The sequence below is a fragment of the Astyanax mexicanus genome, chromosome 19 (assembly GCF_023375975.1).
Source record: "Astyanax mexicanus isolate ESR-SI-001 chromosome 19, AstMex3_surface, whole genome shotgun sequence".
Taxonomy (NCBI): domain Eukaryota; kingdom Metazoa; phylum Chordata; class Actinopteri; order Characiformes; family Acestrorhamphidae; genus Astyanax; species Astyanax mexicanus.
This window is the reverse complement of record NC_064426.1, coordinates 28,829,213-28,844,482: the sequence shown is the minus strand read 5'-3', so window position 1 is coordinate 28,844,482 and position 15,270 is coordinate 28,829,213. Positions and strand designations below refer to the sequence as shown.

The window sequence follows — 15,270 nt, the reverse complement described above, 5'->3', positions numbered from 1 at the left end:
GAGATTTCTGTACTCACCAGAAAGACCCTGTAGGAATCTTTGCGTTTGATGGACCCCCAGCATGGATCAGTGTCGTTATACTTCATACTACCAGCACTGCACGAGTGATTCCCACTGTAACACACAACATTAATTACCATTCTTATGTTATCTTACTGTGTAATCCTTAATCATCTCTTTTTTTAAATTTAATAGACATTTCCATTCCATTAGTATTTCAGCCAGTCAACTGGGGAGCTTCAAAAGTGGCAATGGTAATTACTGAATAATGGTAGAATTGTGCGTTTAAAAAGAGCATATAATAAAATAACTGATATATCAGTGTAGGAAAAAGTCAGTCATTTATTTTGTGTGAAAGTACAGAACCTATCAGTAAATTCCTGAAGTGTTCTGCAGTGGTCTTCAGCTCTGGCTGAAGCAGGTTTCACGACTACCTGGAGCGAGATGTCAATCTCCAAGATGTCACTTTCCCCACCTGAGACAGGTGAACAGGTGGAGGAGACTGAAGTGTTCCACAGCTTCAGCCACAGTAAACAAGGCCATGTTGATCTATTCTGTCCCTCCAAACTAGAAGTCATGGGAAGTTCAATACTAATAAGATTATACACTTCTCTACAGGTATCTAAAGGACTTACACCATGCTTAACATCAAAATGATTGGTGTTTTGCCCGTTTAGAGGTTTTGAAAAACAAGAGTAGTGAAACACACAGTTGGTCAGTGTTCTGATTAGGGTATTGGCAATACTAATAAAAATGCGTGTTGTAACGTAAAAGATCAAAACCACAATATTGTGTTGATGCTGATTACGGGATGGCTTAGGCACTCCCAGCATGTTTAATGGTCGCCTTTTTCATTTGTTGGAGCAATTTAAGGTTTTATGTGTGGGTTTAATTATGTATGGTGCGCTTTTTACCGTGCAGAGTTTGGGGTGAAGGGTGGATAAGAGTCTCCACCAGCACAACTGCACAACATTTTAAGAGGGAAGTACTCCCACTGAACAACTGTTTTAAACAGAATGAGAGTACAAAACAACTGCCAACAAGGACTAATTTCCTCGTAAAATGGCAGTTCCACTGGTGGAACCTTATTTACCCTCTTCAGAATTTGGGTTGGATGGTGGTTAAGAGTTTCGGCCAGTGGAGCTGACATTTTTAGAGGGTATTACTCTTAGTTGGCAGTTATTTTGTACGTTCCCTCTTTTTAAAACAGTTTCTCAGCAGGGGTAAGGCCTTGTTACAACTTGTTACTCTACCCCCAGTGATGCCACAATATTGATACTAGAACTAACTGTAAAGAAAACTACAGACTAATTCAATTCATCTCATGTAGCTTGTTTTAACAGGGTAAACGTGCAGGCTGCAGTCCGATATACTTGCCTCTGCTAGCACTTAGAGCGGTTAGTGGCTAATGCTAATGCTGCTCCAGCAGTGCTAGCTGGGGTTAGCAGCAGGCTACAAACCGATAAAACTCACCTCTGGATAGCGAAAGAGCTAGAGCTTAGCAAGGTTAGTGGCTAATGCTAATACTGCTCCAGCCTCTGTGGACAATTTGGGGGATTTTTCCTGTGCCTTACATTGTGCAAAAAAAAAAAAAAAAAAATGGACACCCCTTTAATACCGAAGTAAGTTAAAGTTTAAAACAGGTCTTCGCACCCGCACACCTCATATATGAGTTGAGGGGCAATGGTGGTCACCCTGTAATAAGACGTCTCGAAAAGCCCCACCTTAGGCTGAGTACAAGTCTGGCCGACTCTGCCTGGCTTATATGGGATTTCTAATGACACCAAGAGTTCCAGTGCAATAAAAAGATGTCTGCGAGCCAAACAACAAGGGCCAAATGCCAAAAAGCCACGGGAGAAGTCACAGAGGCTAAAGGCCAATTCAGACACATAGAGAGAAGAAGAAGAGAAACAGCAGAGCCGGAGCCATCTGAAGTGCCTGAGGAACTGAACCACACACTTCTGCCAACACTGAGTTTAAGCTCTCCGGGTGATGTGATAAATAACACACACAGTATTACATATCAGAGCGAATAAAGATCACAGCCTTCCAAAATGCCAAAGCGGGACGGTGGATCGAGCTCAGAGCAGGAGACAAGGCTGTAAGAGTTTGGCTGAACTCACCATGCCACCTCCATCAGAGACATGGGCACGGCTGCAGCGTAGATGGCCAAGTCTCCGTACAGGTAAACGATGATGCAGATGTAGAACATGTTGACGCCAACTGTAAAACAACAAAGAACAAGCAGAGTTCTCAGCAAATTACACTAATGATCATTTATGCAATACACAGCCTGGCCAAAAATATAAATAAAAATAAAAGTTGCCACCTGGATTTAAGTAAGTAAATGATGTGGGGTTGATGCTGCAGTTGGTCTGCAGGTTTAGGTTCAGCAGCAGTATGTGCTGAAAGAATGAGGTCAGCTGACTACCTGAATATACTGAATATAGACCAGGTTATTCCATCAATGTATTTTTTTCTTCCCTGATGGCACGGCCATATTCCAAGATGATGATGCCAGGATTGCTTGACAGTAGGGGTGGGCGATATGGCCCTTAAAATAATATCACGATATTTCATGGTATTTTCGTGATAACGATACTCTTGGCGATATAAATTAATGATGTTTTATTTTAAGAATACACTACTGCAACAAAACTAACATTTTATTTGATTATTGCATACTATTTACATCACACCCCTACCTAGGGCTGAACGATTAATTGCATTTGCGATAATCTCGCGATACTTTAAAACGCGATTCTCTAACCGCACTGGCTGCGATTTGACTGGTCACGTGACTTGGGAGCGAGCCAAGCCGAGGACGAGCGGAGCATACCCGAGCAGAAGGCAGGGAGGTGGAGAAGTGAAGTCAACACAGTGCACTTTAGGGCGGTTTCACACCAGCACTATTTGGTCCGGTTAAAATGAACTCTGGTCCGTTTGTAACTTTAGTGCGGTTCGATTGAGCAGGTGTAAAAACAGTAATCGCACTCTGGTGCGGATCAAAAGAACCGGACCGAGACCACCTCCTCTATGGACCAAACGAACTCTGGAGCGGTTCGCTTGTGGTGAGAACGTGATCCGGTCTCGATCCACCTATTAAATATAAGCCATTTATTTGAGCTAAACTGCTGATAAAGCAAGCATAGTTTAAACTAATATATTAGCCAGATAACGCTAATTACCACAGCTGTGAACAAACACTGTGTCCATGCACACGCTGCATTCACTGCTCTGTTTATTATGTTTAAATCTGCGCTGCATGCAGAAACACTGTGTTTGAAAGTGCAGTGTTTCAGCGTTCAGTGTTAAAGCACAGATATTAGCGCTGGAACACAAAATCTTCTCGCTGTATTTACTTTTTTCGTATATTTATATTTAATGTCCTCCCGTGTCAGACAGCTCTGACCAATCAGAGGACACAGGCTGCTCGCGTGGTTTATTGATGCGCATTTTGGTGCGTTTACATTTATGCCTGTGGGAAACCAGACCGAACAGAGCGAGAAAACGCTCCAAGTAAACGAACTCATTAGAAACGAACTACAGGTGTGAAAACGCCCTTGTTGCACAATGGCTACAGGCTCGACAGAACACATCAGTTGTGTAGAATTACTTTGGCTTTAAAAAAGAAGATGCTGTTCAACGTCAGGTACTGTGCTAAACGTGCCTTGCTACTGTTGCTACGACGCGGGGTAACACTACAAACCTTTTTCAGCATTTAAAAAAACACCACAAAGCCTTGTGTGGTATTTGCAAGGCTAAAATGCCAACGACCAGTGCTGCATCTTCAAATACAGAAAATAACGAGTTGGTTAAAGCAGATTATCTTTATGTTTTTTGCACTTTAATTTTTCATGATGTTACTAGCTGAAGAGCAGTAAGTTAAATTTTGTATATCTATTGTTTTTCCTAATTAAAAAAAAATGGTGAAAAGGAAAAGCTATTTATCCATTTATTTTTCTATAAAAAAAACAAATGATGAAAAGGAAAAGCATAGATTTTTTTGCTTTATTGTTATCTGTGCTTTAAATAAATCTGACATTGTTTATTATTAAACAGATTGATTTATTGCTTCTGTTGTTGAAAAATACTTGAGAAGACAAAAAAAAAATCGCATTTTAAAACGCAATCGCAATTTATAGATAAAAAATTGCAATTAGATTATTTTCCAAAATCGTTCAGCCCTACCCCTACCTGAGATATTAACAAAAAAATACAAGAATTCAATGAAGTCAATGATCCAGAATGTCATGATACTTATAATGCACTCCAAAGATCTCTATATATCCAGAACTAAAATAAAATAAACAATACTGGACATATATAATCTGTCTCTAGTAGATATATATAATGGGAAACTTGGACAGTGTGAATTTTTCTTTTGCTAAAAACAGTAAAAAAAATTTAACCCTGATATGATAATTAGGGGTGGGTGATACGGCACAATATTTTTAGGGTATAATATCGTTCACGATATTCAAAAATGTTGGTGATATTATCGCGTACGATACAATATGGCACAGCCCTACTTGACAGTCTGAACAAAAAAACAATTCAGCAATGTCATCGCAATGTGCAGATTTATTTAATCCAAATAAGTAAGACATTATACTGTACAGTCAGTTTTTTGTTCCAATATCGTTTGGTCCTAGCAAAATGTTTTCCCCATGTGACAATTTGTTTTAACTGGATTTACACATTTTCATCTTTAAAAAAATTACATTAAATTGAACAGACTGTTCTCTCATGCAACTAATAAACAAGTTGCAGTTAAAACAGACATTTAACAACAATACAAAAAAACAAATCTTTTTAATAAAGTGCAAAAATATCCAGACGCTTTCTACTAATAATTTCAGCATTATGGTGCTGAGTAGGATGGGAATCACAGGGCATCTTACAATACATTACTATTATGATACATTGCCCACAATAACGATATAATCATGATACTATGATTCTCTGATACTTTATAGATCGCAAGATTAAGTTACGCCAGGACCACATCAGCCAATTGGAAGAAGTCAAGCAGCATTTTCAAACAAGTTTTACTTAGGTAACTGAAAAGTTACTTTATTTCAGCAATTCAGTTTAAAATGTGAAACTCATATTTTATAGATGTGTTACACACAGAGTGATCAATTTTAACTGTTTGTTTATTCTATTGTTGTTATTTATGGCTTACAGCCTATGAAAACCCAAAAATCAGTGTCTCAGAAAATTGTAATATTACATAAGAAAAATTGGTACTTTTGGCAGTGTGGGCAGTGTGCCAAGTCCTGCTGGAAAATGAAATCCACATCTCCATAAAAGTTAGAGTCAGCAGAGGGAAGCGTGAAGTGCTGTAAGATTTTCCAGGAAAACAAAACTGCACTGACTTTAGACTTGATAATAAAACACAGTGGATCAACACCAACAGATGACATGTCTCTCCAAACCATCACTGATCATCAGTAAATTTTACATTTCATTTGTAAATCAAAGAGCCAGAGTCTGGAGAAAAAGTGGAGAGACACACAGTCCAAACTGCTGGAGGTCTAAGGTGTGAAGTTTCCAAAATCAGTAACAGTATTAATCTATCTCTAAATATCTCTAAAGCCCCTAAATATAAGGTCTTTATCAGCAGAACTTTCACAGATGCAGACTTTAGAACTTCAGCACTAAACAAATTTATTCCCTATCCAATGCATCAGCTTAGCACTAGTGCACAGCCCCCCTTCAGCTCCTGCATTCATACTGCACCCTTCTCTCACCGCTGGGAATATTAATCACACTAATTAAGAAAGTAATCGCTCCATGATAAACTCTCGCTCATCTTCTCCTCTGCTCGCCCCACCGCTCCCTACCGTCTCCATCCATCGCAGTGAGCGCACCAATCTGCGACGAGATGGGGAGCTTTAGAGAGGAGAAACAGAGCGGCACACTGCGTCACACATCCATCACACGCTCCACTTCTAGCGTGAATCTCCAACAGCCCCGCCGGCCCTATCAGCCCATTTATTACTGCCAGGCAAATTAGAGCTTACAGTCTATTAAAGCTAAATGAAAAAGCTAAGGCTATACTCCTTTAAGGGCCCTGATTGATGTATCTTTTGCAAGAGGAAAAAAGGGCAACGGCTGCCGCATGCCTCCTGTCAATCGCTTCCAGAAGAGGAAAATGTGGAAAATGAAATGATGTTAAACGCCAAGTCAGATATCATGCTCTTTTCTATGGTTCTTGCACTTTGTACAGTGTGAATTGTTTGTTTAATATAAAAGTATTACAAATTACAAATATCATTGTTTAAAAAGAGCAATATGTATGTTCAGATATTAGAAAGACATACAGGGTTAAGCACTGACAGCTTAAGCTCTTAGCGTGTTCTTTTTTAAATTGTTCAATAGCAGCTTAATCTGCATTCTTCTCATGTGTTGCATACCTGGCAAACCAAGGTGTGGAAATAGGATTGTGGAATAGGCATGGCAGTGGGTGGAGTCCAAATCAGAGAGGCTAAATCAGTAACCGCTTTCTGCTAAGCAACAAAAAATTCTAAGAAGAAAACACTGGTTGAAGCTCTGCTGTCAAGATCTGAGGTGCCATAGAAGAGGACTTAAGTGTTAAAATGCTTACAATACTTTAAATTAGGGCTGCACAATATTGGAGAAATTTTACATTGCAAATGTTAATTTTTCATCAATATATATCGCAATACTAAACAATGCAGAGCCCTTGACGTCACCGGCCCCGCCCCAAGCCGCACACTGTCTCATGTCCAGGCCAATCAAGAGCTGAGTCAGCGCTGAACTCTCAAAACAGGAAAACAGCAAAACAACAGTAATCGCCCCTTTAATCAGGCATTTAAATGTTTTTGCTTAAAGGTAAATAAGAGCGTTTTTTAGGGAAATAAATAAGCGTGAGTTCAGATGTGACTGGAAATATCTGTGCAAAACTGTGACAGAGGTGCACAGCTTTCGACACAAGCGTTCACAAGAACATGCCAAACCTCATGTTTACTTCTGCCCCCCCTCCCCTCGTCCTTCTCAGGCAGCAGCAGCCTGTCACTTACACAGACACAGAGACAGCACTGTGTATCGACTTCTTGTGTCAAGAATCAAAACATTGCAACATGACATGTTTGATTTAATTGCCTTAAGTGACATTGCACAGCCTGCGATTTGACTATTGCGTATGCGCACATAACAATGAAAATGCTTAAACAATATATAATGCAGCCCTACTTTAGATGTTCGTGTTGTGAGCTGTTTGGTTACACAAATTACACAACCAAGCCAAACATCTTTAAAAAAAAAAAATCCACCATTATTGACTTATTTGATCATAACTGCTCAGTCTGTATCAACTTATCCATGTGGTTCACATCTCTATACGTGAAAATGCGAAGATAACTTTACTAAGAAGTCCATTTACATTCCACTCCATTTTTTCCCCACTTTTTTCCAAGTTGGGTGGACATTGAAACAGCAGCTCACACATGGCGATAAACATTGCAGTGTCCGCGGTCGTATCTCCTCTGTGACTTTAGCCAAAGTCGCATTCTAATCAACGAGCAAATCGTTGTCGGCGGGAAGGTTACATTCACACTGCGGACCAACACTGATAAACCTGCGCCCATCAAAATTCCTGTCAGTCCACTGGGCATACGTCCATGGCCGTCATCCAAGCCTTCTTGTTCTTTTTCTCTCTCTTTTTCTCCTGCACCCACTCTCTCTCCCTCTGTTTCTCTCTCCCTGTCAGGCACAGCTCAACAAGATCTGAATGTCCTTTATGCAGAAGGGCCTCGTTATAAGGTACATTCAAGAAACAGGCTGACCTGAACAGTATTTTACAGGCCTTTAAGTAGCTCCCTAAATCATGTTTAAAACTCTCTGTAAATACAACACTAGTTTTTTTACAATTAATTATATTTGTTAAGCATGTCTGTCCCAGCAATTGAGGGTATTTTCCAGTAAGTGCAAAATGATTCATACCCCTTGAACTTTTCCACATTTTGTCACCTTACAACCACAAACTTAAATTTATTTCATTGCGATTTTAAGTGATAGACAAACACAAAGTATTACATAAGTGTGGAGTGGAGTGAAAATAAAAATCTGAAAATTGTGACATGCAAAAGTATTCATCCCCAGTATATCAATTCTACTTCGTAGAGCCACCATTCGCGACAATTACAACTGTGCTTCAAAAGTGCTTCAGGGTTTGTCTCTACCAGCTTTGTGTATCTAGAGACTGAGATTTTTGCCCACTCTTCTTTATAAAACAGCTCAAGCTCAGCCAGGTTGCATGGAGAGCGTCTTTGAACAGCCATTTTCATGTCTTTTTAAAATTTGGTCTCATCTGACTGACAGCACCTTCTTCCGCATGTTTGCTGCAACTGCAAACAACAAGTCATATGTTTCTTTTAACAACGGATTTCTTGAAGCCACCACAACTCTAGCGCCTCTGCTGGCTGGTTGCAATATGATGTGTAGCTCCGACCAAAACCCTATGATTTAAATGCGAAACAGCACCACCCATTTTCCTATCTCATCTTTCTCTTCTAAACTCCTCTAAAGTCTTTCCATTTCCAATGTCCAATTTCAACAGTTAACGGTCCCTGCAGTAAAAGTAAAAAATTTAATAATCCCCCCCCCCCCCCCAGAAGTCAATTTATTAAACATTATTCTGAAACATCATAAGGCATTAATAAGTAATTAAGAGCCATGGCTGGAAAAGACCATCTAAATTACATGGAGTAGTTAGTTAACCATACTATTACTGATCAAATGAATAATTAAATAAAATATAATATAAACATAAGTGTTGTTTTACTGTTAAAACATTACCCTAACTGCATCACACTGCTCTGGGCCCAATTTCCCAAAAGTATTCTAGCATTAAGAACATGGAGGGAGGGAGGGAGGGACAGAGAAAAAGAGATAGAGCTCAGTGTAAAGCTTGCTCGACCTTCTAAGAATCATCTTAGTGCTAAGACCCCTTTGGAAAACCAACCAAATGAGTATGCATGTCTCGCTCTGTACTTTGCAGACATTAATTGCAAAATTGCCAAAATTTGGATATGTTTTTATTGACAATTTTGGCTTCGTTTCTATAGAATGGAAGAAAATGGAATCACAGAATCCATATATATACACAGCTATTGGTGGAGACCAGTGACCAGTGCCTGATATACATAGTATAACTGCCTTCTGTGTTTCATTTCTCACCTTTTTCTTTCCCCCTTCAGACTCTAAACAGGACATCAGTGTATATACAGGTCTAGCAGGTGGCGATCTCTTACGAGACATACGAGGCAATATCCTGTTTAAATGTCACAGAAAAAAAAGAGAATGAAGTAGAAGTGAGGAAGGAAAATGGGGTTTGAGCACATGCGTGTGGGAGAGACGCTCTCCTCTGTGTGTATGAGCAACAATCCTGAGTCCGAGGCCTGCAGCGATCCTAACATCACATCATTAACTCCTGCAGGCAGAGGCCGTCAAGGATCAAGTGTCCATCTGATTGGCTTTCTGCGCTCGGTCCCTAAAGGCCAGGCTGCTGCACGCCCGGGCAGCCTTTGCTTAAAAAAACATTCCAAATAAAAAAGGGCCCATTAATTCTCACAACACAGTAATCGGGAAGCTAGCCTACTGAAATAAGGGAGTGTGAGCCATACTTATCTGGCCAGCATTCCTCTGATATAAAGGGCTGGTGCTGATGCAGCCCACCAGTGCTGTGAAATTACCTGTTTAATTCTACCCACGATGCCTGGCTCTAAGATAAATTCTCCTGTTGTTGTGCTAAAGCGGAGAGTCCCTTACCTCCAATATTATTAAAACACCATACTCTTACAGATATACAGGGCTGGGCAATTTAGTAAACATATAACACTGTATATAAGACTTTCTCTATACATGATCTTAATCCTGACACATTTTTGTTTTATTAAAAAAAAAATAATAATAATAATTCAATTGGTCGTCTCTAGTTTGAATAGAAGGACTTTGTGCTGGGGTGTTGGGGGGGGGGTGTTGGGGGGGGGGACCGGTCCGGTGCTCTTGTTTCAGACTGTTTTAGTTCAATGGACGAGCGTTGGGGAAGTAAAAAATTTGGCTCTTACTCATGAATATTCATACTATGCAAACGTATCACCTCTGACTGGCTAACAGCACCGAGATGCTCCTTCCACAGGTTGGTGTCAGTCCAGGAAGCTTTTCCTGATTTACTCGTTTTTCAGCAGGAGTAGCATTAGTGCTAGCTCTTTTGCTGTACAGAGGTGAGTATTATCGACCTGTAACCGGCTACTAACCCCGGCTAGCATTGCTGGAGCATTATTAGCATTGCCCACTAACCGTGCTAAGCGCCAGCTCATTCGTCGTTCAGAGGTGAGTATTATCTGCCTGTAGTCTGCATGTTTATCGTGTTAAAACAAGCTACGTGGAACGAACCGCTAGCTAGCACCACCTTGGCTTACCTGAACACTTAGGGTTCAAAAGTTTACTGTAAATAGAAACAGAAGCGCTTTTCAGAAGAGAAATCTGTGTAGATTGTGTAGATAAGAAAATGTATTTTTCAAGGATTACAGTTTTGTTTACTTAACTTAGCTTAGCTTTACATGTCTCGCGCTGAATTAGAAGTGTAACATGGCGACACGCCTGTTCCTTACTAGTGTCGCATAATGCGCCTTATAATCTGGTGGGCCTTATGTATGAAAATAGACCAAAAAAAAAAGAAGACATCATTAATAGTGCACCATATAGTCCGAAAAATACAGTAATAAGCGCTGTCTAGCGAAACACCTTTAATTGACTCTATTCAAATACTTTCCAATACTAAAGAAATTGAATATATTTTAATATATTTAATGTATCTATAGAAGGCTCTTATACCCACAATCATTAGATAGAAGCAGAGCTGGTGGTAATGATTGTGGCCAGTGGTGTCCATATTCTACCCTATAACTTCCACTGTTTTCCATAGTGTAATCATACTTTTTGTTGTTTATAATGATGTTTTTTATTAAAACATTTACCAACATTCTGTAAAAGTTCATCCAACAGCTGCTTCCACTCAATTTTTTTATTTTTCATTATTTTGTGGGCGGAGCATGAACGGGTCAGACCTAATCTCTTCCGTTACTGCGAAGCACAAAGGAAGACCGTACACACTCTCTAACTCGCTTCCTTCCTCCCGAATCTTCTGCTTTTCAGCAGGCTTTGTGCCCATCTAATTCATTTATGATTAGAGGAGTTGGGCTTGGCTGCCATGCTACACTGGGAGAGGTTTTATCTCCTCAGCCAATCGATACCTTCCCACTCCAGCACCTGGATGAGAGGGCGAGGCGGACGGACGGCCGGGCCGCCCCATCCAGCGCGGGGGAAAAGGTTAGAGCGCAGGGGGCTATTTTAACACTTCAGGGTTTAATAGAATAATCCAGAGAGGCGGCAGAGCGAGAGACTGCCTCTCAGAGAGAGAGCTTAGCCCCCCTGCTGAAAGCGCAAGGATGTGTGTTTGTGTAAGTGTGTGTGTGTGTGTGTGTGTGTGTGTGTGCGCACATGAGAGCATGCGAGTGTGTAACAAGTGCAGCACCTAGTGGATGAGCCTCACACTCGAGAAGACCCAGCAGAAACAGCAGTGAGCGGTGAGGGCATGGCGGGACAGAGGCTGGTTTCGAGAGCCTGCTTGTTTTTTCCTCCACATTTTGAGAAGATGCCAAAAGCAATGCTGTTGAGGTATTACATCGCCGTGAGCTGTGTAACGCAGACTGTTGAGTCAGCCGTTGCTTAGCATAGCCAGCAAAACGAGGTAAAAGAGGTCCTCCGTTTTGATATCACCACGGAAGAAAGTGAGAATAGAAAAAAGAGAAAAGAAGATTCACCAGATGAGAAAATTGCCTCTATCTGTAGTTCAAGGTGAACACCATTCTCCTTTCAATTTGCCTCAGTAAGGTTTTCATTATCTGGGCTCGCGGTCCCTGCATGCTTCGCTCCCTGGCTGCCGCGGTGTGTGGACAGGAGATTAAACTCCGCAGCGATGGTGCCTGAGTAGGTGATTACAACCCAAGGCAATTTAACCATTCCTAATTACATCCCATTAACAGCCAATAACCCTGCTTATTGCCACTGAAAACAGAGAAGAAGAATCCCAGAGTGACCTGAACATGACCTTCAAACAATAGGTGTAATGACTTCTAACTTTACTCTTAGAAGACTCATCAGAAGCCTATTAAAAGGTGTAATTTCGTTAGAAAACGTTTAAAACTTGCTATTTTTGAAATATAATAGATCACAATAGCATGCATATCGTCACTGTCCAATGAAAAACAGGCATCTCCAATACAGCTCACAGGAGAAAGAAAAAACCTTCTAAACTTTAAATGAAAGTCAATGTTCAAAAACATGGAGATCAGGTAAATTGGATACTCTAAATTGCCCAAAAAAAAAAATTCAAAATTCAAAATTGTTCTGGCAAATTGAATACTCTAAATTGCCCAGAAAAATTAAATACTCTAAATTGATCTGGAAATTGAATACTCTAAATTGATCTGGTAAATTAAATACTCTAAATTGATCTGGAAATTGAATACTCTAAATTGATCTGGTAAATTAAATACTCTAAATCGCTCATAAAAATTAAATGCTCTAAATTGATCTGGTAAATTGAAAACTAAAATTGCCCAGAAAAATGAAATACTCTAAATTGATCTGGTAAACTGGATACTTTAAATTGATATGGTGTTTGTGTGTAAAGTGTGTGGTATGTATGTAAGTTTATGGGTGTGTTAATGTATACATATGACTGTGCCAAGATATGGATTTGCACTCTGTTCTGGGTAAATGCTATAGTGCCCAATGCAGTCCTGCAGGTGGACGGTGGTTTCCGGTTGAGAGTACACTGTGCGCTATTGGCTGCTGCTTCTCACCAGTGTGTGGATGAGTTTTGATGTGTAATGTGCTTGTGTGTAAAACGTGTAAATTGTAAAGCGTCCTTGGGTTTCTAAAAAGGCGCTATATAAGTTGAACTTCATTTATTGTAAATATAAAAAATATATTTCAGGTCATTTAGAAGTATTTCTATTTATCCATTGTGGGGGAAAATCAACATTTATTCCATGTATTCCTGATTTACTTCATGTATTCATAATCAATTATACTGATTATTCCTGTTAATCATTCAATATTCATCCTGTTAATCATTCAATCAGTATTTTATCATTGAGTGTTGTGTGAACTTATATTCTCTGATAAGGCCATTCATTCAGACTTAAGGGCAAAGATTATAAAAGCAGGGGTCTGCCTGGAGACTAGCGGGTCATAGCAAATGGTGTTTTCTGATTCATGAATTATTCTCTCCTAAAAAGCTTATCTTCTGGTACGTGCAGTTTCTGTTCCTCTTTTTATATTTGGTAGTGACCTGTTCCAAAACAGATCACGAGGGGATTGCCTCATGTATGCAGGGGGGGACTGTATAAAAATGCCCAGTCGACACAGAAAGGGGCTTTTTTCCGACTTTCCTGACTACTCTCATTCTTCATCCATTGCTTTCGCTTTATTTTTGCTTTTTGCAACTTCAAAATAAAAACCTTCTCTTTTTGGCATCCCGGCTCGTTGACTGTCTTTGTCGATTTCCACGACAAATTGGCGTCCCTGGGTGGGCTGCTCGTGCACCGGGACCTCTAGACCCTGCAGGAAAAGCGGAGGACGCTCTTGGGTTAAAAAAAAAAGAAACCCAACCTTAGAACCTCAACTGTTTTTTAGAGGAAAAGGCGTTTTTCTCTGGGGGTCGGGGGGTGCCCGGGGCCGCTGCAGCCGCACCACGTGTGAGTATATTTTTATATCTTTCTTCGTCTGGTTTGAGCCCCCTGGCACACAGTCTGAGTTGATGTGAAGAGGTTAGAGGCAAAAGGAGGAACCTGTAATTTTTTTTTGGTGCTGTGTGTTTGCCTCAATCCAAGATTTGGGGCATAGCCCAGAAAAAACTGGTTCCTGGGGCCGGATAACCCGCCTTTGTATGACGATATTTAAAGGTTAAAGATTTTTTCCCCTGGTTTTTTGTGAGAAAACGGAGGGCACAGTCTGACGGGGCTGTGAGCACATAGGCACAGCGATAGAGTCGCGAACCTGCTGGTAAAGAAAAATGGATCGATCCCTCATCTGTGTGTTGAGATCGGGGGGTTTCGGGCCAGAGGGGAAACTTTGTTAAAGTACATTTTTCTAAGGGGAAATGAACGGGGATGCTGAAAGACTAGTGTCTTACCAAAATTTTTTTTGATATCTAATTTTTTTCTTTTTTGGCTTCGCTCCGCTCCGCTTCCTTTTTTTTCCCACTTCTAAATTTTTCTGTCTGGGTTTTATCCTCTCGTCTTTTCCTGTTTAGAGTGAGTGAAACAGAAGTGTGTGCGACAGTGCGACTGACAGAGAGGAAAAGAAAAGGGTGTACGAGTGTCTGTTAAAGGGATTAAAAGTGTACCTGTGAGTGTGAAAGTGTGCGGGTCCAGTTTTCCTGAAAGAGAAACAGAAAATGTGTATCTTGTGTTGGCGGAGAGAAAGAATGTGTGTGTGGCAGTGAGTGAGAAAGTGTATGGCAGCGAATTAAAGAGTGTGTGTACGAAGTCGTGAGTGACAACGAAATAGGAAATGGATGAGTCCCACTGCAGGGGAGGAGTCCAAGGTGAAGTAGGTGGAGTTGGTCCAGCCCATTGGTTTTAGACTGAGAGGTTGGTTATTTGTGAATTAACGCTTGTGAGATATCATAGAAAATAGAACATAAGTTCAGTAGGGAAATAGAATAATACACAGTGAAAACAGGGGAAAAAGGCTTTTGTATGGGTAGATATATATATATATATACATATAAGAAAATATAAGGATATAAAAAACCCTAACTATACAAGGTGAAGATCTATCTGTAAACGGAGCAGTGCGGTAGATGTTACTAATGGTCATAAATAATTAAATAATTAACAGAGTAAAGTGCAATGACATCGATTACGAAAGTGACTGATGTGAAATAGAAATATAATATAATATACATATGCATACGCTATAAGACAGTTCTAAAATAAAAATGTGAAAATGTGGATACCCAATCATGAGTACAGTGTACTCTAATGTAAGCAAGGTTGGGAAAAATGTTAATATAAATAATTAAGTTGTTGAATAATGTCGGAGAGGTATGTGACTGGATAGAATTTATAGAATTTAATAAAGGGATTATGGGGTTGGTTAGCAAAACAAATTAAAAATAAAAGTAACTGGAAATTCCAAAATATACTATGCCATGCAGTACTGCTG

The 15,270-nt window shown here is 40.1% G+C and overlaps 1 protein-coding gene across 1 annotated transcript in view; it reads right to left on the bottom strand.

The window, feature by feature from the left end:
* tmem104 (transmembrane protein 104) overlaps window positions 1-15,270 on the bottom strand; it is a 94,319-nt gene that overhangs the window by 64,006 nt on the left and 15,043 nt on the right. The window contains exons 7-8 of the mRNA XM_022673739.2: window positions 2,124-2,223; window positions 18-114 (exon numbers count right to left, since the gene is read on the bottom strand). Of these exons, the coding sequence (XP_022529460.1) occupies window positions 18-114; window positions 2,124-2,223 (197 nt within the window). The remainder of the gene's footprint in view (window positions 1-17; window positions 115-2,123; window positions 2,224-15,270) is intronic.